General features: G+C 36.4%; 1 protein-coding gene across 5 annotated transcripts; it reads right to left on the bottom strand.

Moving 5' to 3' along the window:
- Nucleotides 1-5,774: 5,774 nt before the first annotated feature.
- LOC129758800 (bone morphogenetic protein receptor type-2) lies at nt 5,775-23,106 on the bottom strand. 5 transcript variants are annotated; one of them, XM_055756429.1, is made up of 7 exons: nt 23,014-23,106; nt 16,559-16,826; nt 8,998-9,134; nt 8,843-8,936; nt 8,348-8,762; nt 8,077-8,222; nt 5,775-8,015 (listed from the first exon to the last, which is right to left on the bottom strand). In XM_055756429.1, exons 2-7 carry the CDS (start codon nt 16,617-16,619, stop codon nt 6,205-6,207), a joined length of 2,664 nt encoding a protein of 887 aa, XP_055612404.1. In that variant the 5' UTR covers nt 16,620-16,826; nt 23,014-23,106; the 3' UTR covers nt 5,775-6,204. The 5 variants fall into 5 exon arrangements, with proteins under 5 accessions (XP_055612404.1, XP_055612401.1, XP_055612403.1 ...); XM_055756426.1 differs by having other exon boundaries at nt 22,950-23,098; XM_055756428.1 differs by having other exon boundaries at nt 22,923-23,071.
- Between the last annotated feature and the right edge of the window lie 689 nt (nt 23,107-23,795).

Here is a 23,795-nt window from a genome sequence, read left to right as displayed (position 1 = left end):
TTGCTCGCACCCCAGCTATCACCACGGGGAGGTAGAGAATCGGAGTTGCAGACAAGAGGTTAAATGACCACTACCCGAAGGTTGGGTGTATGGGGTCTCGAGTTGCACATTGTCTACCGTTCGCTAGCCTTATCATTTATGACTTTGCTAAAAGCTTCAATTTGTTTAATATCTGATTTTAACTGAATTAAAAAGAAAAATCATTAACATTTTTGTTTACAGATTCTGTACGCATGATTTTTAAAATTCAATATATTACATCAAAATGTTGAAAAACCTTTTTTGATTTTTAAATTTTTTGTACATGCCGTGTGTTCAAAACGTATAACCCTCAATCTTGACAGATTAGATACATATGTTGATTTATCAGCCATTCCGTCGATCGGTACTATCGGCATATTACCCAATATGCGCATTTTGGAACACTTCCCCCTATGTTTGAAAAGGCTTATTTTTCGCAATTTAAAAAATTGTAAAATAATTTCAATACGCCGAAGTACTCAGCAGATATGGGGATTTTACAATGATGTCTTTTTTCGGAGGTTTTCTGTTCAAAGCTTTCTAAAGTTCACCTGCTAAGTCAAACTGATATAAATTTTATGTATTCAAAATCCAGAATAAATTACCTAAACAATGAGTCTAAAATCATAAATATCGGTCAAGATTCTTAACCAGGGAACGAAATCAATTTACTAGTCAAAACTATCTAAAAATAATTTGTCTTTAATTTGGCGACCAGCTTGAGAAGGTTAAATCAAGTTAAATGGTTTAAAAACTTGTACTAAATTTTGTACTGTACTTGGTTTGGTATGCCTTTTTGAAAATTGGTTGTTCTGGTTTGAAATGCAAATCAGCTTCATGACCTAAAATTGGTTTAGAGAAATCTTTATAAAAATACAGACGCAAATTGAGATTTAAGTTTACCGAGTTTAGAAGCGATTCTTCTCTTAGATTTTCGGTGGTCAAATTGATGCCTGATTCGACATTGTGATTGATAACACTTTTCTTCCACTCGGGATTGAAAATTTCCAACCAACCCTGGCCTTCCAGTGGTTTAGTATACCTACTATTAGTCGTGCTTTACCAGTTTGTCAATCAAGAACAACGTTAGCCAAAATATGTTCAGCTATCACTATCTTTTAACTTGTCTCGTTTATAACAGCAAGTCAGTACATTGGTGATGACTGGTAACTGCCGAGTTAGTGCCAATTTCCATTTTCAATTATTTACCATCAATTTCATCCAATACTACACAGGGATCACTTATGTTATTTACATCATCCGGTATTTTAATTGAGAATCATAACTTTTATCACATCGGGACATGTTGCGAGAATGCCGGACAACTGTCCTGCAAAACAGGTGTTCGCTACGAATCCGGTATATAGGAACAAGACGAGCGGGGGCGCAACGAGCGAGGTGGTTAGACCAAGTGGAGCGTGATCTGGCGAACGTGGGGTGCCCGAGAAATTGGAGAACGGTTGCTATGAACCGAGTGAATTTTAGGAATTATGTTCGTCAAGTTATGTCATGAGACGGAATAATATGCAAAATAAATAATAATAACTTTTATCATTGTGTTAACAGATTATCACCGCTGGTTTTTATTATTTAATTGAATGATTAATGGCATTTCGGTGAACTATACATTCTAATGGGAAGAATATCAAATGAAAGTAATGAAAATTATAGACGGATAGGAAGCACATGACACATGGATGGATCGAAGCACGTGTTTTTCGTACCCCGATCGGAGAAGTTTTCTCAAATCACGCTCTTGGCTCATTTTCAACACCTTTCATGCTTCCTAATCTAATCTATCCGTCTATAATTTTCATTACTTTCATTTGATATTCTTCCTATTAGAATGTATAGTTCACCTTACTTACTTACTTAATGATCCCGCGCCGATCCTCCGGTGCATAGGGCCGTGGTAAAAGACCTCCACTGTTGATGATCCGGAGCCAGCATCTTCACCTGGTCCCAGTCAAGATTCTCGTCAACAGTTCGGATTTCAGCGGCTAGGCTTCGCCGCCACGAGTTTCTGGGCCTGCCTCTTCTTCGATGACCTTCTGGATTCCAATCTAGCGCCTCTCTGCAAATCTCGTTTTCATCTTACGTTCCCCAATCTCGATTTCTAGCGCCCTTTGATGACACTGGCGATGTAGTTCCTCATTCGAGATCCAGTTGCCAGGCCACCAAGCGCGGATGATATTCTGTAGGCAGCGGTTTACAAATACTTGCAGTTTTCGCGTCGTCACCGCATATGTGCACCAAGTTTCGCACCCGTACATCAATACGGATTTGACGTTTGAATTGAAGATTCGGATTTTTGCTCGTAGAGAGATCTGGCGTAATCGCCAGATGTTTAGGAAACTCGCAAACGCAAATCGGGCCTTTCTGATCCGGGTTTCGATGTCTTTCCTGGTACCACCATCAGGCGTTATCTGGCTACCAAGATACTGGAAGCACTCCACTTTCTCAACTAGTTGCGTAGCTACCATGAAACTGGAGGGATTTCCTGTGTTGATCTCCATTGACTTGGTCTTTCCGCCATTGACTTTGAGACCTGCTGCTTTGGAACTTTCGGTGAGGTCGTCGAGTTTGCTCTGCATATCCGGTTGCGTTTGGGCGAGCAAAACAATATCGTCAGCCAAGTCAAGGTCGTTCAGATGCTCCATTGTTGAAGGATTCCACGGCAATCCTCGGTTCGGTGCACAGTCGATCGATCCAGTCAGAATCTCATCCATTACGATTAGAAAAAGTAGCGGTGATAAAATACATCCTTGTCTCACTCCAGCAGTTACCGGGATTGGTTCGGACAAGACACCGTCGTGCAAGACTTTACACGAAAATGCCTCGTATTGTGCTTCGATGAGATGGACTAGTTTCTCTGGGACCCCTCGTCGCCTTAGAGCCGCCCAGATGTTTTCATGGTTAAGTCGGTCGAATGCTTTTTCGAAATCAACGAACACCAGCTGAAGAGAGTCCTGGAATTCGTTGATTTGTTCCAGTATGATTCGTAGCGTTGTGATGTGGTCCACACAGATCGTCCGGATCGGAATCCAGCTTGTTGCCGTCGAAGTGTAGCGTCGATTTTCTCCTGGATCCTGTTCAGGATCACTTTGCAGAGTACTTTGAGGATTACACAGATCAACTTTATGCCTCGCCAGTTACCGCACTCTGTCAGGTCTCCTTTCTTCGGAACCTTTACGAGGATACCCTGCATCCAGTTGGCCGGGAATGATGCAGTATCCCAGATGTCAGCGAAAAGACGGTGCAACATTTGTGCTGACAGGGCAGGGTCGGCTTTCAGCATTTCCGCAGGGATGCAATCGATCCCAGGCGCTTTGTTGGATTTCATGTTTTTGATTGCCGCTTCTATTTCAGCCAGCGAGGGCGCTTCCGAGTTGACGCCATTTATGCGACTTACTGTTGGCGTCAAGCTGCGGGTTCTGTTGGCCATCGCTATTCGTGACTCGGAAGAGTTGTTCGAAGTGCTCAGTCTATCGTTTGAGCTGATCTGTTCGATCGGTCAATAACTGACCTGTTCGGCATTCTTGCATTAGTCCTTGCACCACTGAGGCGGCGAGAAATGTCATAAAGTAATCGGATATCTCCATTGGCGGCGGCTCTTTCCCCCTCTTCAGCTAGGGAGTTTGTCCAGACTCTCTTGTCTCGTCTACAAGCCCATTTAACTGCCTTTTCCAGCTCCGCATATCGTAAGCGGGCGGCTGCTTTGGCTGACCCGGTACATGCCTGCTCAATTCCGACTTTCGCCTTTCTCCGATCATCGACCATCCTCCAAGTTTCATCCGACATTCATTCACTTCTTCTTCCACAAACTTTACCGAGAGTACCATGGCTCGTCGTGATAAAGCATTCTTGATTCCACACCACTGTTCTTCGACTGTTCCGTCTGTCGGCAGCTCCGAGGCTCGGGATTCTAGCTGTTCAACGTATGCCCTTTTCACCTCTGGATTCTCCAACCGGCGGACGTCGTATCGACACCCGACTTTCTCCTCGCGCCGTTGGTCAGATGCTATGTCTGCGCTTCGTTTGTTGCGGACATCAAGAAGGCTCCTTCTCCATTTTCGGCTGATGCAGATGTGGTCAATTTGATTTTCTGTTCGGCCATCTCGGGATACCCAAGTGACTTTATGTGCTGGTCGATGGGGGAAGAGCGATCCACTGATCACCATGTTGTTGTTGCCACAAAATTCTACAAACAGCTCTCCGTTTTCGCTCATCTGTCCTAGGCCATGGCGCCCCATGATGCGCTCAAGGTCTTGATTGTCGGAGCCAATCTTTGCGTTGAAGTCGCCCAAATGGATTTGAATGTCACCCTTCGGAATTCTCTCTACCACGCTGTTCAGTTGACTGTAAAACTGCTCTTTCTCCTGCAAATCGGCAACATCAGTTGGCGCATAACACTGGATCATTGTCCCTATCCCGCGATGGGGCTGCCATCTTGGACTTAGCTGGCGGGAGCCGCATTTCATAAATTCAGCCGCTTGCTGCAAGACAGACGCTGTTTGAGCCGCCCCTGACCTGGGGAACAGACGCGTGCGGCCACCTTCTCAGTCTGCATGCGACCAAAGCATCCACCGGGGTTGGGTACCCGATCTCCGCTTAGGTTACTCGCACCGCAGCCGGCACCGCGGGGAGGTAGAGATAGGAGTTGTGAATAAGAGGTGCTATGACCACTATGGGGTCTCGTGTTGCACATTATCCACCGTTTACCAGCCGTATAGTTCACCGAAATGCCATTAATCATTCAATTAAATAACTTTTATCATTGTATTTAACCGGTAAAATTTATCAATTGATTGATCGTGTATTTTGTCTACATTATCTACAAATTTCACGGGATGATTTTTGGAATAAGAACAATTTCGACGAATGTGACTTATCTCTCTGGAATTGTTACACACTACTGAAGCATGATAATTTCAATCGTTTTAGTAATTGGGAGTGTTAGTTCGATTATGGTTCACGCGATTCTCATAAGTATTGCAAATTTCGCCTACCTGAGAACCCATATATCCATAACTCCGCGACCTGAAACGTCTAGGATGCATTTCGTCCCTGTCCTGGATTTTTTGTGCATCTCTATTTTCAAATGATCCCTCCTTCCAAGCCAGTGCTTGATGGATAGAACATCTGCATTTACCATTCAATTTTGTTTGCCCCATGCAGTCCGTCGAGCACTATCTTAACTATGAGGCTTCAGATCTCTAGGGCTCTGTTGCCGCTATTCTACTCTAAGCTTTTTACTTCTCATATAAATTTTTCCTCTTCTGTCCCTCGTTCTGTTCTTCCTTTCCGGTTAGCCAGGTAACTCATGAACGCATTAAAAAAAATTAAAAAACTTTGAAATTTTAGATATTTTTTCCAAATACCTGTAATCTGTTACATAAAAAAAACGATTATCGAAATCGTAGATACTCGATTACTATGTGAGGAACAAGTGAAAATTTCATCACCCTGAGCTTGTAATATCCCTGGATACTTAAGGTAATCTATGAATGATAGATATTCAATTGTACCAGCATCCTAGAGTTTCAATAAGAAAAGACAATTAAAAACACATTTGTGTTTTTGCCTTAAAAATTATGTGCCCGATCGGGCGTTACCACTTGCTCTGACTTGGGCTCTAGTGTGGGCTTTTGAGTGTTAACTTTCAATGAAGTACAATATTGAGGCTTGATTATGATGATCTCTACAGCTCTTACGTTTTCGGAATAGTCTTGCAATGAAACACTAGTGTTGAATTAGATATTTTTTTAAATTTATTTCATTGAAATATACATAATCTGCTAAACGGGTACACATTAGTGCGTTTAGTCACGTTTGTTCAACATGCCTACAAAAGAGTCTTTTCATTTTGTTAGAGTAGAGTGCTATAAAATGATCGACTAAACGGCCAATTCGTTATGGAGTATCGTCTTTACTGAAATTGTTTTAATACCATTAGAACGAGTAGATATTCAGATTCATACATTTTACTTCCAAACTGGAAAACTTCCATTTAAATAACTTTCTACAAGAGTCTGATAACTGATAACGGTTTAATGTTTGAAATAAATTAAAATTGAACATCAGTACTCGGTGTGTTACCAACACTGATTTTTATCACACACAGTTGTGTCTTATCTGTTTGAAGGCCGATGTCTAAAGCTCCAACAGAAGCACCTCCTCGTGCTATACGGAATTTGCCAATTTAGTTGTGTCCATCATACGATCATCGTAAAGCGATAACGTTTTGGATGCTCTTACTTTCCGGACAGAAGGTGGTACATCACCTGGCGTTTTGACTCTCTGACTAGGATTCCTGAGCCTTTCGATACTTCCCCTTGGCCCAAAAACCTCGTGGAACACTTCCAACGAACGTTGCCGCTTCATGTGTTTATCTTCATCTGATTTCGTTTGACCGTTCAAGCTTGAACGACTTGTATTTAGATTTTTCACAGCATTTGCTGATTTGGATACAACAATACGGAGCTTGTGGTCAGGCGAATCGGTCTGTATCATGGTGAATGGTTGGCTGGTGTAATCATCGGGCAGAGTTTTGAACTTTGAGCTTTCGTGTACGGAGCGCACGAGATTATTTTCGTAGCGCCCACTACCCGAAGAGAGGTCCAGATTGTTCGGCCGTTCGATAGGGGTCACCTTCTCAATGTCGTTGTCCGCAGTATTAATCATGGTTATGTGTAGGCTGTTAGAATTGTTCCTAAGAAATTCCGGGGGAATGTTATCTGCGTTCACTTTGTAAGTGAGTGAGTTTTCTACCAGATTAGATTTATCATCACAATCATGTTGATCGTAAGAATTGGTTTTGTTGAATGTTTTTTGAAGCATTGCTTTGACGCTGTTTAATCCTCTTATTCTACGTTGAGACTCATTGTTGTCTAACTTAGGCAGACTGCAGGGGTTTCTGAAAGCGATTTCTGGCTGCTGACTGTGCGTGAGTGAAGCAAATTTATCTTCTTCATCGGGTATGTATGCATCATTTGTGCAATGTTTGTGCGTTTTTTGTGAGTTTATTTGATTTTGGTCGGTAACTGGTACATTTATAATTTTTGGATAACTCAAAATGGCATTATTTTCACAGTAATGATTTGCATGTGGAATAACCTGTTGATTGGGAGGAGTAGTAAAGCTAACTGTAGTCGGACTAACCTTGTTATGTTGTGTAGATGTTGAAATGATTAGATTATTTGTGCTAAAAGGAGGTGTTTGTCCTTTCTGAAGTTGAGCCTTTGGATTCGAAGAAGTGATTTCTAGTATACGTTCCTGGACGCAAAGAGCAGTTAATCGAGCTTCTGCGTCATGATCCCAACAGTCTTCACAAGTATCTTTTACAATCTTCGCAGCTACACTGTTTTCTAACATAACTGGGAATCTAGGCCTGGCTTTATTACGGGAGACTAAAACTTGCATTTGTTCAAAACTAGGATGTGATCCTATTTCTTCTTCATACGGAGCTCGATAGTTGGGTACTAATGATTCGTCAGTATAAAAATCTTCACACCGTGTTGTCAATTCCCATAGAACCAAACCCAAAGAATACACGTCTATCTGCTTCAGAGCGGATTCACAATCTCTTAAGTTCACTGCACCTTCAAGAACTTCTGGAGCCATATATCTTAAAGTCCCAACTTCATTGATACTCTTGGTTTCTGCCAGTGTTATTTCTCCACGGCATTCGTAACGAGGACCAAAAGTTTTCAATGCAAATCCGAAATCACAGATACAACAGGATAGATCCGGTTTTACCAAAATGTTTCTGGAGTTCAGATCTCTGTGACAAATGCACGGTTTAACTTGATCACCTTTGCGTATTTCAGTATGAAGATGTGCTAGTCCATGTGCTATTGATTTTCCCATCCGACAAAACACATTGAACGGCATTTTATTGTCAACAAGCCAATCCTGGAGGCAACCGAATGGAGCCAAAGATAGCACTAACAGGTATTCTATACGATCATCCATAGTGCGCCTTTCATCGGAACCTGTGGAATCGAAAATGATGAACTATACAGAAACGAAGCTAATTCGAAATTTTGATAATACCAAAGTAACTAAGAAGAGCCGGTGATTCCATTAGTGGTACTGTGTAGATGTCTCTCTCATTGAGGAAATACTGCCGATGCTGAGCTGTGAATATCTTAACCGCCACGTGTTGTTCGTTCACAACGCCTTTCCACACGGTACCATATCTGAAAATACGAAAAATTATAATCGACGAAAAAGTGTAATCTGCATATTCTGTTCTTCATTCTGCATGCAATTATCAGAGAAAAGGCGTATACTTGGCGCCATTCAGTAATGCATATATACTTACTTTCCCTGTCCGATCATCGCCACAAGTTTCAAGTTATCCACGTTGTATAAGTTGGAGCTGTAGCCTGGTCCCGAGGGTGCCAAAGGAGCCAGCTCAGACACCGCTTTGGTCGTTTGTCGACATGTGAGGAAACCGATGATCAACATCAGTATGATGCCCATCATTGTAAAGCAAATGTAAACCGTTGGCGAACTCCAGATGGAAGTGTATGGCGCAAACGGTGCGTAGTTGCTTTCCGACAATCCCAGGCTAACACTATCATCAACGATCACCGAACTTTGAACGTAGCTGTAATTCGCATTGCAATTGTCACCTGAACAGCAACAGAAGAAAAATCCGTTGAAGGTCTGACTATGGCTGATGCATTCGTTGTTGTTGCATGTTTCCTTATTATCCGATGAATCCCAGCATCCGGCTGTCGAATTTAGTTAGATGACTTTTAGTTGAAAACATTCCCAAGAAATCTTACCAACTAGGTTTAGACACCGATCTTACCTCTGACCAATATTTTAGTAGAATTATTCGATTCTTCCGTTTTCCATAGAGAATAACAGAGGGGTGTGTTTCTGGTACAAGCCATAACGTTTGACTGAAATATACCATTATATATTAGGAGCAAACTAATTTTTAGTAAAAAAAAAGGTTTTTACCGTATTTTTGTCAACTAGTGGGTCATCTGTGGGTTCTGCAGGATCATCATAACTATCGTCATAATCTTCAGAGTTGTCTTGACCATTCTGCACCGTTGTGCCATATTGCAAGCAGTAGCGTATGGTTAGCGGAGATCCTTAACGAAAAAAAAGATATTGATTTTAAAATTTTAAGATTGATTAATTCATTTTAAGTGAACAAACAATTAAATTCTACAAATAGTTATTTAACTAGGGCACGGTGTCTCTGATGGAACGATATAATTTATCGAAAATTAGCATCGCTAATTTTTGCACCATTCGATAGATGGGACTTTCCCCTTTCATTTGATTTCAAATTTGAAATAATTCACCGGGGGATCTAGAACAATTTATGTTTTTGAAGATTTTTTAACCTTTTAAATGGGTTTTTTTTTTCAAAGACAAAATTAAACTAATCACTGTGAAAACGCTCGTCAGACCTTTAGCGTTAATCCAACTCCACATTCCAATAACAAGATTTAATAGAAAATTTCTGGCTACAATATCGTAGAAGACAGCAAAGCGATACAAATTGAGAGAAAAGAGTTAGAATGTCACAAACAGAGTGATTATTATTTCATTTGAAAAATCTAATAAAACTTCTCATCACTGATTGAACCAAGACCAGGAATAGTATTTTACGAGCTGTAGAGTATAAAATGTTCAAAACGGTTTATTTACGTTAAAAAATCAATCTTTTACATAAATTTGATCAGGTTTATCTGAAGTAATGAGCATTTAATGGGGTTTTATAATTCCGGAACAAATGTCAAATTCTTTTTTTGTCACTCCGATTTTTCCAAAAATCCCTAAGTGGGGAATAAATTAAATTAAAGGCGCAAAATTTGATACATTCTTTGAAAATCCAAACAGTTGAAAGAGCGAAGGCCAAACTGTAGAAGATGGGAGTAATATCACCTGTTGTTAAAAAAAAATTTAGATTTAAATTTTCCCGATTTTTTTTATTTTGTGCAATGTAGATTGTATACAAGTTTGTTGCAAGTCAGCTTTTGTTAATTTTTTTTTCAAATTTCTTGAAAATTTGAAAATTTTATACATAAGCGATGTTATTTTTCGAAAAATAAAGTTTTCTCCCAGAGACACCCTGAGGGGTAACGGACCTATTATAGACCGCTTTAGTAGTGGCGATGCTTTTTCTTGAAATATAAAAGTATATGTTACAATTTTTTAACTGCTCTATCCAACATTACGTAGATCAAGGCTTTTTCTATCGAACAATATCGTCATTTGTTGCAATTCAAAAAGCCTCTGGTCGGTATCTTGGGTAACCACTATCGGGACCTACTTTGAACCACCCTGTGGTTTCGACAGCGATTGACTTAGGGTTAGTTGCCCTACTTTGGACCCTTTAAGTGGTAGTTTTTAAATAATCATGTTTTTCTCATAACTGGACGGGAAATTTATATCCTTCAGGAAATTCGTTTATAAGTCATGATCCTATCTGCAAGTTTCAATGAAAATGTGCAACATATGTGTCGCCGTTATTGAGAGATTCGCAAAGATATGGATGATCAAAATTTCCAACTTTGAACCTACTGTTCCTATTTTGGTACTGGACCGGTTCCTTTCATTGAACCTAGAATTCCTATAAAAAGTATGATTTTCGAAAATAAATAAAGAAATTCATTGCAAAAGTAAACCTCAATAAATTATCATAAAAAAGTATTATAGCTTTTTAACGTATAAAAAAACTAAAATTTCCGCTATGAATATCACAAACACTTTCATTCCCCGTCAGGACTATCAGTAGAACAATAGCTGAAACTTGTTTGTGTTTACTTACTTGTAGTTTATTTGCGTTGTTGTTATGTTGGAAATATAAAAAATTTGGTTCTAAGTTATGTCCTAGTTAAAAATTCGCACCTTTGTAGATTTGTTGGTATTGATACAAAGTTTTGGTGATGTCAGGCCTAAACATGGAACACCAAAGCCGAAAGTTTCCTATATTTGGACCCTTCGCAAATTTTCTGAGTTTTCCATTGATTTTTATGAATTTTAGGAAAAATAGGTAGTACACTCAGGCAAATTCTTATTATAATTTTCATAAGATGCGTCTTATGAACAGCTTTTTAGAGTGTAAAATTGATTTTCATAAGAGTCTTATGAAATTCTTCCAATTTTCAAAGTGAGTTCTTATGAAAAATAGAAGAAGCGGCATTGTGAAAAAATAATGAACACATTACTTACATCAGTCGTTATTTTTCATCGTCATACGAGGCATCAAACAGTAGTGGAGCCAATATAGTTTTCCTAAAAGTTAAAGTGATTTTCTTAATCTAAATGGTAAGTTTGTAAAACTTGACATTATTGATAAACTCAAACACATTTTTTTGTTCACTTTTCAGCATGTTGACCGGAAAAAGTAAAAATTCAAAGGATCTGATTGTAGTGGCCGGGGGACCCGTTGTCAGATGCCGGCTGAATTATTTTGTTGGAACCGGGTGTTAGTGTGCTGCTGATAGTGATCATGATGGAACAAATTAGCTAGAAACTAAATAAAATGTTTTTAACATCAATTATCTTGAGTTATTTTCATCAATCAAGACATTTTCTGTTTCCATAAGACCCTCTTATGAAAAGCAACAACCTCTTATTGAAGTAAGTATTCATCTGAAGAATTCATTCGTGTCATAAGATAATCTTATGAATTTTATTGATTTTTCTTATGGCGCCAGTTCATAAGAGAATCTTATGGCATACTTAATAGTATTTTTCTGAGTGTATGGTTCATATTCTTCACAGTGAAAGTAATTTTCCTTTAAACTTTGGCTTGGACAGTGAAAAATCGTGATTTTTCCTTGAACACTTGAATTTCGTAATACGCGCCCCACAAATTGAGCTGTCTGATTTACCATTGATGGGAAGGTACATTTTTAAAAACGTTCAAAATTTTATCAGAAAGACTTTTAATGGCAAAAACGGTATGGTAGGATTCAGGATGAATAAGAGTTCATTGTGTGCTTAGGAATATCTTTATTCCATGCCAGCAAAATGAATTATTTACAATTTAGGACAAAAGCGGCATTTTAGGACTAAAGTAGGCTCTAGGTCCAAAGTAGGAGCACTCACCCTATGTGTATAATTCAGTTAAACTTTTTCTTTTTATTCTCGTAGCCAAGTTTTGTTCATGTTTATTCTTTCGATAGCCAGCTTTCTCCAACTTTTCCTCGGCCTGTTTCTAAACTTGTTTTTTTTTGGATATTTAGTAATTCATACAACTACCGTTTTTTGTACAGCTATGCTGTAAAACAAAAATTGGTGATAATTCCCTCGTTTATATAGTTCTATTAAAATGTTTGGGAAATTCCGAAAGTCTACAGCAATCTCGACGAAACTTGTGCAGTGCAACATACTGGTCAGTTTTCTGTGACCAGTTGGCTTAACTTTAGGATCAAATTTTAAAATACATCACTATTCACCTTCAGGCGACTCAATAAGTTAAGGGAGCCCTTCATCATCAACTCCGCGACATCAATGGATTTCTCTTCACTTCCTACACGAAATTGAGCGAAAATAATGCGATTTTTAACCCTCTAAAACCCCGTTTTTCTGAAAAATTCACCGAAGTTAACTTTATGATTACAAACAACTTTTGTTTTACAAAAATCCATCAAAAGGCGGGGTTGGGTTTAAAAGGAGGAAATTGAATACGAAAATACCATAATTTCTAATTTTATTTTTCATATAGGGGAGATAAGGGCATAATCAGCACCCGGAGCATAGTCAGCACTCCTCTTTTCCACGAAAGTACGAATTTTCTCAAATAAATTTTCATAAGGAACAGTTTTGTGGTTCCTATGTTTTAATTTTTTACCAAAAAATAAATCTCCTTATCATTTTCATAGAAATATTTAAAAAAAAAAACCATCGTGGTTCTCAAGTGACGAAAACATTATAATTTTTGATCACCGGAAAATAAGCTCTTATGATCGTGAAATCATCTTGATCTATAAGATACGCACTGAAACATGATGTACACATTGTTCATAAATTTTTATTATCATTTTTTTTTACTATAATCAATTTTATAACGCGTTTTTACTTTTACTTGTTGACTGGGGGCGTATAAAGCACCATTGGTCGGGGCACGATGAGCATTTGCTACCGTAGAATCTAGCAGATAACCCATCTCGATGAAGTCAACTAAATCATAGAGCCATAGCTTGTCTAGTTTACATCTGACAATTTTGCCTATTGGTTAGGTGTCGGAGAGGTAATCAGTAGACTCGACGCTCATCGTGCCCCGATTAATGGTGCTTAAACTGCCCCATTGGGGGTTCTCATTATGTCCATACAGTTTTTAGCAAAAATTTTTAAAATGCATTTTTGAATGTTTTTACTACTTTTTCAAGGTTTAGTCCGTTAGGAAAGAGACTGTTTTAGTGTCTGAACAAGAAACAATGAAATAACTCACAAATTATAGCTGTTTTTGTATGGTTAAATTAGCGTTCTTCTTAAGGTGGCCCTTATTTTTTTTTTTTTTTTTTTTTTTTTTTTTTTTCCTGGGATTTTAACGCCTGGACGTTATTCATCCCCTTTCCTGCAATGTCTGTCTAGTGCGTCTAGTGTTGCCAGTGTTGTAGATCTGTTTCTTGTTGTTGATTTCTTTTATCTTATATCTCTCCGAACAATTTGGTTTTTCGTAAAAAGCGTATCATTTTCTCTTCGTCTTCAGGATCATTTGAGAGTGCTTCCCGAAGGTTTTGAGCCAATCCACAGTCCGACCGGACCTGGTGATATATCGGGCACTGAATGATGATGTGTTTAATGGTTACGGGAACTTTGCAAGTGTGACATTCGGGAGGATCATCGTTACCCATTAGGTGACCGTGTGTCAGTCTGGTGTGACCTATGCGTAGCCGCGTAAGTACTCTCCGTTCCAGAAATGTGTTTCGATCAGTCCATGCCAGAGTGCAGTTTTTTACTTCTCTTAGTTTGTTCTCAGGGCAGGTGTTCCAACGATGTGCCCATAGTAGGGATAGTCTGTCTTTTATCCAGTTTGTGATGTCTAACGGCGGGACAGGAATATTTGGAGGAGTCATCTGACTGCCTTCAAAAGCCAGACGATCTGCAGCTTCATTCCCGGGAATCATGGAATGACCAGGGATCCAGCACAGGGTAATACTTTTCTGGATAGCGAGTTCAGAGAAGGTAGTAATCCAGGGATGTTTTGTGTTACCCGCTGACACGAAGGTGGCCCTTATCTCCCTTACAAATGATATAGTGCACGCTCATTTTTTTTCAACCATAAATGACTTTTTTTGAACCATTTTATGGTTTTTCCGATAGAACTGCCATTATTGTTATTATTCAACCATCGTGTTCGGTTGAATATCAAGCATTTCTTAAGTTCTGGTGGTAAACTTAGAAAATGGTTAAATTTTAAACGCATTTTGTTTGAAAAAAGTAGCCATTGTTGGACGTGCAGTTCGGTTGTTTGTTTTCTACGGCTGTGGGTCGGGTTTTACAGAGTTTTTAGTATATTATACAGCTCCCGGAGGATAATTTGATCAAATATCGGGTAAGTATCTACTGAATTGAAGAATTAAACAATAGTGATGAGAATTTGAAATTATATTTAGAACATCCTCCAAATCCCCCTCGTCAATAACCTCCAAATATTTTTTTTTGTCAAACAGAACGAGCGGTTCCGAAAATTTAAGACCATCGTGGTGGACTACTCGCTAAATTTGAAATACTCAGAGCCCGGCTACCTTTTACTCAGACGTCGCCACATGTATGAAGCAGCCGACGGCTGATCTTAATGAACTCAGAAATCAGCGGAAAGATTACTCAGACGGCAGGAAATTCGCCACTCAGAGAACTCGAGTGCCTGAAGGCGACAACTGAGTAAATGTTGAACAGTTGCGAGGCGGTTGAACTTGGTTGGTTTTGTGCAGCAAAAACTTGAAATTTTACATGGTGAATATATTGATTTTAAAGGTAATTTCTAGATGTTGATACGGTTTTATTTATATTACAGGATTCTGCGACGAAGTGATGATGGTCCAAATAGATTTGCCATCTAGTACGGCATAATGGGTCCCGGCCCGGGAGACGAAACCCGACGGGCAAAAAAAAAATTCAAAAAGTTTGCGGATTTTTTTTTAAATAAAGGTGTATGAACAATATTTTGACTTTTATTATTCATCAATCAACAAATCCATCATTTGTCTGAATAATAATACAAGTTTTAGTTATTCTAGCATGAAAAAAGCGGCCAAAACCGCTTCAGAATTATTCGCGCATTCTGAGTAACCATGACTCAGTTGTCGCGAAAAGGGCTGTTAGTCAGTTCTGAGTAAAGGCCGTTTAGTCAGAACTGAGTAGGTGCGGTTTTGGCGACAACTGAGTAACCGCCACTCTGAACTGAGTAGCTGAAAGTTAGCGAGTACAGCTGCTTTAAATGGCTAGCAGTTTCTAAGGAACTGGAACTTCCAGCAGCAGCACCCACGAGATAGTGGTGTAAAAGCAGACGAATGCTGCTCCCCCTAGAAACTGTGGCTTTTCATCTGCGCACCGGAGGCGAAACGGAACTCCCGGTTTATTTAAAAAGCTGCTTGAACTACCGAGATTTGGAATCTTCCAAAAGGTAAGGTTAATGCTAGCTACATTTTTTAATATTTTTATTTTGTTTACATTGTTCCGTGAAACATTCAACAGAATCATTTTTTTTTTTATCTTTTTATTGCAGATGATAAGAATGATGAGGGAACACTTCGGAAGTGGCTGACTTAAAATATTACCCCTTTTGTAATTCCATTTTCAATAAAAGCTTTTTTAAAAAGAACACGGATTTAATTGTGCCATAATACATTAATTAAGGTCTCTTCCTTTGATTTTTTATATGTTTAAGTGAATGAAATATAAAAATCCTCGATGTTCTGCTGATTTTCACTTTTTCGACCATGTTTAAAAAATAACCATAATCCAAGTTCTCCTCCAAATCTCATTTTATGAGTTTTCACTGAAAACTCATTAAATGACTTGATCCACAAAACTTCGATTATGGTTATTTTTCAAGCATTAATGGTTCAATAGGGCCGAGCGTGTGTGGATTATTTGTTCCATATCATCGTACCTCTTCTCTCTTCATATGACCGTTGGACATTTAACAACAAGTTTAATACCCTGGTTTGGGTAAGTGGTCCAAAATAAGTCCCTAATGAATTAAGCAGGACTTATTTCCGACATGAGTCAATTTACAATTAAAACAAGGTTTTTGCGTTCTTTGAGCTTGCAAACTAGTTTTGAAGTGTTTCGTAGCTCGGATTCATTTGGTTCAACTATGAAAAATCAAAACTTTCTATTTTATATCCCTTATCTGCTTATTTAAATGGAATGTTATATGATTAGAATCATATGAAGGAGCTTTATCTACATCTGTTCATTTTTTTCCTGATTAACTTGATTTATGCTATTGGAAAACTGTTGCAAGTGGTCCAAAGTATGTTCCCGGTCCAAAATATGTCCGTTACTCCACTTCCTTAATTTTTTTTTACATGTAATCTAGACTTACCTTCAATTTGCAGTAACACTTTGATAGCAAAAAATGCTATCACACTTAATAAACTTTTCATTTTAACTGCTGCTGATGATATTGTTGATAATCCAGTTGCTTTAATTCACACTTTTGAAAAGTCTTTGTTGCACTAACTTTTCGTTACTACTAATTCAATCAATCAAACTGCTCCAATTTTTAAATCAATCAGTTTATTAGTATTTCTTCTCGACACCATGATTCGCTTGATTTTTCTTCACTTTGAATGTTTAGAGCTGTTTGCATTCTGAAAAGTGGGCGTATTTATACATATAGCGTATGATAGCGTTTTAACTCACAACATTTTGGCGGGATATTAAACCTAACTAATTCAGCTAAGTATTGTTCAATTTAGGAAGGCAATATCGAATGTGAAGAGTAGAATCTCTTGCTAGTTTTATTTAATGTATTGTTACACATCAATTGTAATTTGATGTAGCTGATGTATTTGATATATCTCTTATATAGAAGCACAGAGAACAGACGTACAAGCTCGAACACAAAATCTTCCAAAAAGTGTGTAAAATTTCAAATACTGACATTCAAAAAATACGTTAGAAATTGACTTGAAATAGTGCAATCTATTGTGCCGTTCAAAAGTTACAAATCAAATTTTCAGGTGGCCAGTTTTCGAAAAGGCCCAGCCAAAAGAAACAGAAAAATTGTTCAAAACTATCGTTGGAAATTTTACACAAGTTTCGTGGGCTAGCTTGTATGTCTGTTCTCTGTGATAGAAGTTGCATATCCACTTTATGAACAAGTTAACAATTTTTTACTGTTAATAAATATGTTCGTCATATTCAATGAGAAATTTGGATCAAAATAATCTTTTTTTTTATTACTTTACAAAATATGGAATAAAATTAATTACTTTAAAGTAAATTTTTTAACCGAAGAAAATTTTTATTGCATTACTTTCAGGAAATTCAGGAACAATTTTTTTCAAGATTTTAATATAGAATCTAAATATCCCATTTTTAATTCCCGGGAAAGAAATTATAAAACCAGATTTGTATTCAAGTAGATATCTGATTCAGATTTGGATTATAAATTGTTAATCAGTCGGGACGTTCGAACATTTCGACGCAGCATTAATCGTGATGAACAGCACCCTTAAAAAAGTTAGCCCATTTTTGAAGCCTAATAACTTTTTTATATTAACTCGAATCGAATTTGCAGTCTTCGGATAAAATATTTGTCATAATTTGGGCTTTAAGAAAACCCGTTTTCAGAAGAAATCGGCCGAAGGAAACCAAAGTTATACTAAGAAATACTGGTTTTTCATGTTTCTCCCGAACAAAATGTCTCAAAATCCCATACAAACTTCAAGCTCGTTGAGCGACCCCTTCCCGTGATCCGATCTGGCCCAAATTTGGCATGGTATCTTATACTCGGCCTAGGATAAATTTTAGCTTGTAGCACATAACTATTTCAAAAGTCGGGTCATTTGAGGCACTCTAATGTACACGTGCCAAATTTCTGAAACCAATCGATCGATCAGAATGAATGTTTCAAATCAATTCTATTTCCGATAAGTCATTGATAAACTCATGCGTGAGTTTTCAAAAGGACGTATGTAACATCAGACAAAATCTGAGAAAAAGGAGGGACAAAATTATGTTAATATAAATAAATGCTATTTAAAGCTGTTTGATCTAGAATCAAGTTTTATCATGGCAGCTGTAGGAAAACCAATAATGTTTTAATTATAGGTTTGAGCATACTGGATTTTTTGCTGTTTCCTAGTGAATTTGTTAAAAAAAATATTTTACACCGTATTGTTGAGTTTTTTTTTTCACATACGCCATAATGATTCGTCGTTGTGACAGTTTAATATTTACATACACCCTTTATGATTCGTCGCTTGGACAAATTGTTTTCATTATGCGTCAAATCAGATACGTCGGTTTTTTCACATCATTGCAGATGCGTCAGTTTTAAAATAATAATTATTTTAAAACTGACGCATCTGCAATGATGTGAAAAAACCGACGTATCTGATTTGACGCATACGACGGTTTGCTGCGATCCTATCTGCTGTGTGTGCGATATTATTTGTTTTGACAGATGCGTCGTTTTACCAAAAAGAGGTGTAAAGAAGAATTTCGAAAACACTGAGAAAAGATGACATAGGTCGTTTGTATATTTTTTTAGCTAACGGCATATTATTTTTTTTGTTTGTACAAACAGTTAATTCATACAGAAGAAAATAAAATTTACTATACCGTGCAAACAGTAACTCAATTTGTTTACTTTTGCGACATACGTCCTTTTGAAAACTCACGCTTGAACTATTCAAAATGATGTTCCTTATTCAGAACTAGAAATTAGCTTGAAAATAAATTCTAAGCAGTCTAGTTTTAAAATTTAAATTCAACATTCCCAAAACACCAGTCAAATATGCAAATCATAAATTAATTATCAATAAATATGAAATAGAATACATAAAATATAACACCAGATTTTAAAAAAACTGAATCCTCGAATAAATGTCAGATCAGGTAAAAAATTAACCACGATCGAAAATTGTTAGAAAAATAATAACAATTGTAATTTATTATTCATCTTATTTTATATTTTTTTCTTCATTCTCAATTCAAGGGTTGATTAAAAAATTCCGCTGTAGCATCTTGATTTAAACAAAATCACGATTTGAAATGTGAATTCCCGAGTATGGAAAATAATCAGTTTGAACTTAAAAGAATTTTTCAATAGTTGATCATTGAATTTTATTTGATGATAAAAAGGATATATTTAATTTTATTTTGTAAGAGTGCTAGTGCTCAAAGTCAAAGAAAAAACACTTTTCTATATTAAAATTCTTTCAGTTTTTAAAATAAAAGGCTGGTAAATTTATTTGGAAATTAAAACAAAACATGAAGAAGAAAGAGATAAGTTTTTTAATATTTTAATTTTGTTTCCATAAACTCGTCGAACTATTTTAAAAACTTATCAATAGAATTTAATTGTTAACTACATTTTGGTGCCTAAGATTGAAAGATTGATTAGACAAATTTAAGCGTCCTGCATGAACTCAAATCTTTTGTCAAATTTTGTCTATCACCGTGCGTTTGGAGTTTATAAGCTTTAAAATGTAATAGTTTGAAGTGAAATAAATCATTGATTACTGATAAAATAACGAATCTAAACCTTATTTTGAATTTGTATACCTGTTTAATTCAATTTAGGAATAATATTTTAAAGATGATTTAAGTTCCAAGTTCTGAAGTCTACAGATTTTTTAAATTTAATAAAAATATCACTTGAAGTATTTTTTTAATTTACTGACATAACATAAAGTTTGAAAAAAAAAATGAATTCATTTAACAAAATTTGTTCAAACTTGCAAAACGATTCTATTTTTGCTTTAAAATATCCAAAATTCAGATTGGTTTTAAATGTTATTAAAAATGGGGAAAAGTAAACCAATAGAAAACATCCATAACTTTTTTTCGCAGAACTCAAAACAAATTGCAGTCTTGGGGAAAATTGAATGTTATGTTATGTTTTTTTAAGTTTTGTCAAAAAAAAAAATACAAAACTTTCTTAAATAATTTTAAAATATTTCTAAAAGTTATTGAAAAAACCAAAGCTGATAGAAAAATTGCGAACTTAGTTAGATCCAGGGCACCCAAATTAGTCATTAGCTTTAAATTGATTTGCATCTCGAAGGATGTATATTTTGTGTCCTTGTGTAATTTATCTAAACATTCCTAATAAAAACCCACTTTAAAGACGAGGTACAGTTTTTGTATGTCAAGATTTTAGTTTCAAAACAAAAGGTTGATTGAATTGCAAATCGAAATTTACGATAAAAAAAAAAGTTTAAATTCGTGAACGGCATATACAGTGAGTGGAATAAGAATAGCACCACTATGTGTTTTGCTTGTTAAAATATGAATACTTGAAAAATACGAAAATTTTCTTCCACAGATTGTTCTGAATTGCTTAACGGATAAATCAAGCATAAGTTTACTTTTTTTTTGGATGTAGCAATTGGCGCTGAGGATAAAAAATGTGAAAAAATGGTGCGAAATAAGAATAGCACCACTTGAGTTTTTCAACAACAAAAAAAAGATTATTTTTAAAAATTTACTGTGTAAAAGCTTATAATAATACTTCTACGAATTATTTGAATAGATAACTGCATTTTAACGAGTTTTTCAGAATTCCAAAGGTTTTGAAAGGGGTTTTTAAGAGATGGAGCATCTAGCGTTAAGTAATTTGATATGTGAGCTGTAATTCTTTATCAAACTACTTTTTTCCTTCATTAAAATGACGTGAAATGATGAAACAAACATTTGGGATTAATTTTGAATAAGAAAAAAATAGGTTGGAAATCAAAAAAGATTTTGTTCAGTAAACCACACTTTTTCCAGTTTCAAGTCGTAGATGGCAGCACTATCTTGCAGTTAAAAGTTCACACTGCAGAATGCTTTTCCGGATTTGCAAAAGAATCACCAACACAAGAATGTACAACCGCCAAAATTCCTGCCCATCTCAACTTCCGATTCAATTGCAAATCATACTTATATTACTGCTAGCCGTTTGGTCCATCAAGCTCCATCGCAAAGTATAACTTTATTCTGATAATTGGTCCAAAAAATTCGTGACCTTGATGCAATTCTATTTTTTTTTTGGTTTTAGTGATCTTAGAATTTCCAAAGCGTTTACACGGAACATGTATTTATTTCTTAACCAAAATCATCCAGCACTCCCTAATTAATCCCGGATATTCGAAAATGGACATGAATTTGGTTCAAAGGCAAGATAGTGCTGCCATCTATGACTTAAAACTAGAGAAATAGTGTTTGACTATTAAAACACATTAGTATTTTTGATTTCCAACCTGCTTTTTGGATTCAAACTCAGCTTTAAATCTATGTTTCATCATTTTGCATCATATTTATGAATGTTAATGAAGAAATCAAGCAGTTTGATAAAGTTTTATAGCTCAAATATCAAATTCCTTAACGCTAGAGGAGCATCTCTTAAAACCTCCTTTTAATACCTTTGAAAACCTTTGGAATTATGGAAAGCTCCTAAAAACGCAGTTATTTATTCAAATAATTCGTAGAAGCAATATTATTCACTTTAACACATTAAACTTTTAAAAATAATCTTGTTTTTGTTGAAAAACTCAAGTGGTGTTATTCTTATTTCGAACCCTTTTTCACATTTTTGGTCCTCAACGCCAATTGCTACGTCAAAAAAAGTAAACTTATGCTTGATTTATCCGTTAAGAAATTCAGAACAAACTGTGGAAGAAAATTTTCGTAATTTTCAATCATTCATATTTTAACAAGCAAAACACATAGTGGTGCTATTCTTATTTCGCTCACTGTATGTAGTATCGTAAAATGAAATGTCTCAACGTAAAGTGATATTGAAGAGAATATCCGCCGGAAGCGAGCCAAATTTTTGAATTTTTTGTTAACACTTATTTAACACCTTTTACGATCAAGTAATTTCGCTTTACTAAGTTGAAAATTTTACTTGGAAAAATCTTCATGGGGGGGAGGTGTTCAACCCATGGACTTGACTCTATTTTACATTTTTTCGACTGAAATTGTTTTAAAAGTACCAAATAAGGTAAAGAATAACAGAGATGGTGAACTCATCAAATTTTGTTTTGTGGCCCACAATTTTTGTAAATCTACGAAAAACCTTATATTAAAATGATACATTTTCCATTGTAGAACATTTTACATTTTGTCATTTTTATTATTTATAATACTTTGTCAAAATTATAGAGCCGCATGAAAAGAAGGCCCAGAATACCCCACTCTGCCATAATGGTTTTTCCACATTTGAAAACACTTTATTCAAACGACATCTTGTAGTCGGTCATGCCAAAACAAGTAATTTCAATTTGAATCAACAAAATTTAGTGTGACGAACACTAAGTTGGAACGTAACTCAAAATATGTGAACATTCATTGCTTTTCCAATGCACTAAAGAAATTATTTTTATTTTGGTCTTGCGAATTTTCATCATTTGCTTAGGGAGAAAAGGGGGTGGCAAACACGAAAACATCCCTTTCTGCGTATTGGGTGTTTTTTAATAATGGAAGAGGGAATGAATTTTCCTCGGGTAAAGAAAAGTTGGGGAATAGATTTTGAACGATATTTGCACCAGCCTTTTAATGTTTCTTTAAAACATTAGTTCTTCTGATTGATTATTGTAACATTCCTAAAATGGATAATCTTCCGATGCCACTTCCATTCTAAACTTTCTTCACCGATAAGTAACTAGGTACTATGGGAAAATCGATACAGCCGCTGGCACTGGTAATATCTTATCTCTAGCTACTAGACATTTTTTACAGTTTTAAAAACACACATCCTGTAGAGATTAATATCCACAAACTTTTTCGGTATCGTTTGAAGACGAATTATCAATTCGGATTCGATCAAAGTCACTTCTAACATACAGAGTATATTTAACCCGCCGAGCGACACCACGTCTGGAACGGTATTGATTTTTCCTGCCAAGATTTTTCTTGACGCGCAAACACTCTCAACCTCAACGCCAATTCGCTTGCTCGCACATTGCCAAGAAGTGCGCTTCGTTCGACAACATTACAGACATAGCGAATATAGGCACACTAAGAATACATGCAGCATGATCTACTATCACAAACTATCGTAGAAAAGTAAAAATTATGTTGTTGTACATTAGACTGGCCCATCACAAAAAAAAATCTTTATATTCCACGCGGCACCCCCTAGATTGGTGCATTTTGGTGAAAAAATGACTTTCGGAAAGTTTCAGGTGATTTGGAAGAAGCACGAGTTGGCGCAAAGGACTTGAAATTTGTATGGAGATTTTCGGCAAAATGTATGAAAAATCGACATACTTTCACTCTTTGTGTTCTAAAATATGTTTCCAGTATGCTAGAATGCTCAGAATTTCAGGAATTGTAGTTCAAACAATGACAAACAAGTTTGTAGAAGATTGTGACGCGATACGAGTTGACTGTGATGAGTTATCCGCAATTGAATGTGTGATTTTTTTCGCATTTCATCGATATATCGTGCACGGTGTATAGGTGGATTATTAATACTAACTAGATCGCATTGTCACACAATAAGAATTACAGATAGGAAGTTTGTGTCTCCGGCAAAGTTGTAGCTTATTTTATAACAAATATCTTTGCAAAAAGTTGAAAGAAAGGTTTGAAAAACTATAAACTGCTGCATTGTGTGACGACGC

Source organism: Uranotaenia lowii, chromosome 3 (assembly GCF_029784155.1).
Source record: "Uranotaenia lowii strain MFRU-FL chromosome 3, ASM2978415v1, whole genome shotgun sequence".
Taxonomy (NCBI): domain Eukaryota; kingdom Metazoa; phylum Arthropoda; class Insecta; order Diptera; family Culicidae; genus Uranotaenia; species Uranotaenia lowii.
The sequence above is the reverse complement of the archived record's forward strand: the minus strand, read 5'-3'. Positions and strand labels throughout refer to the sequence as shown.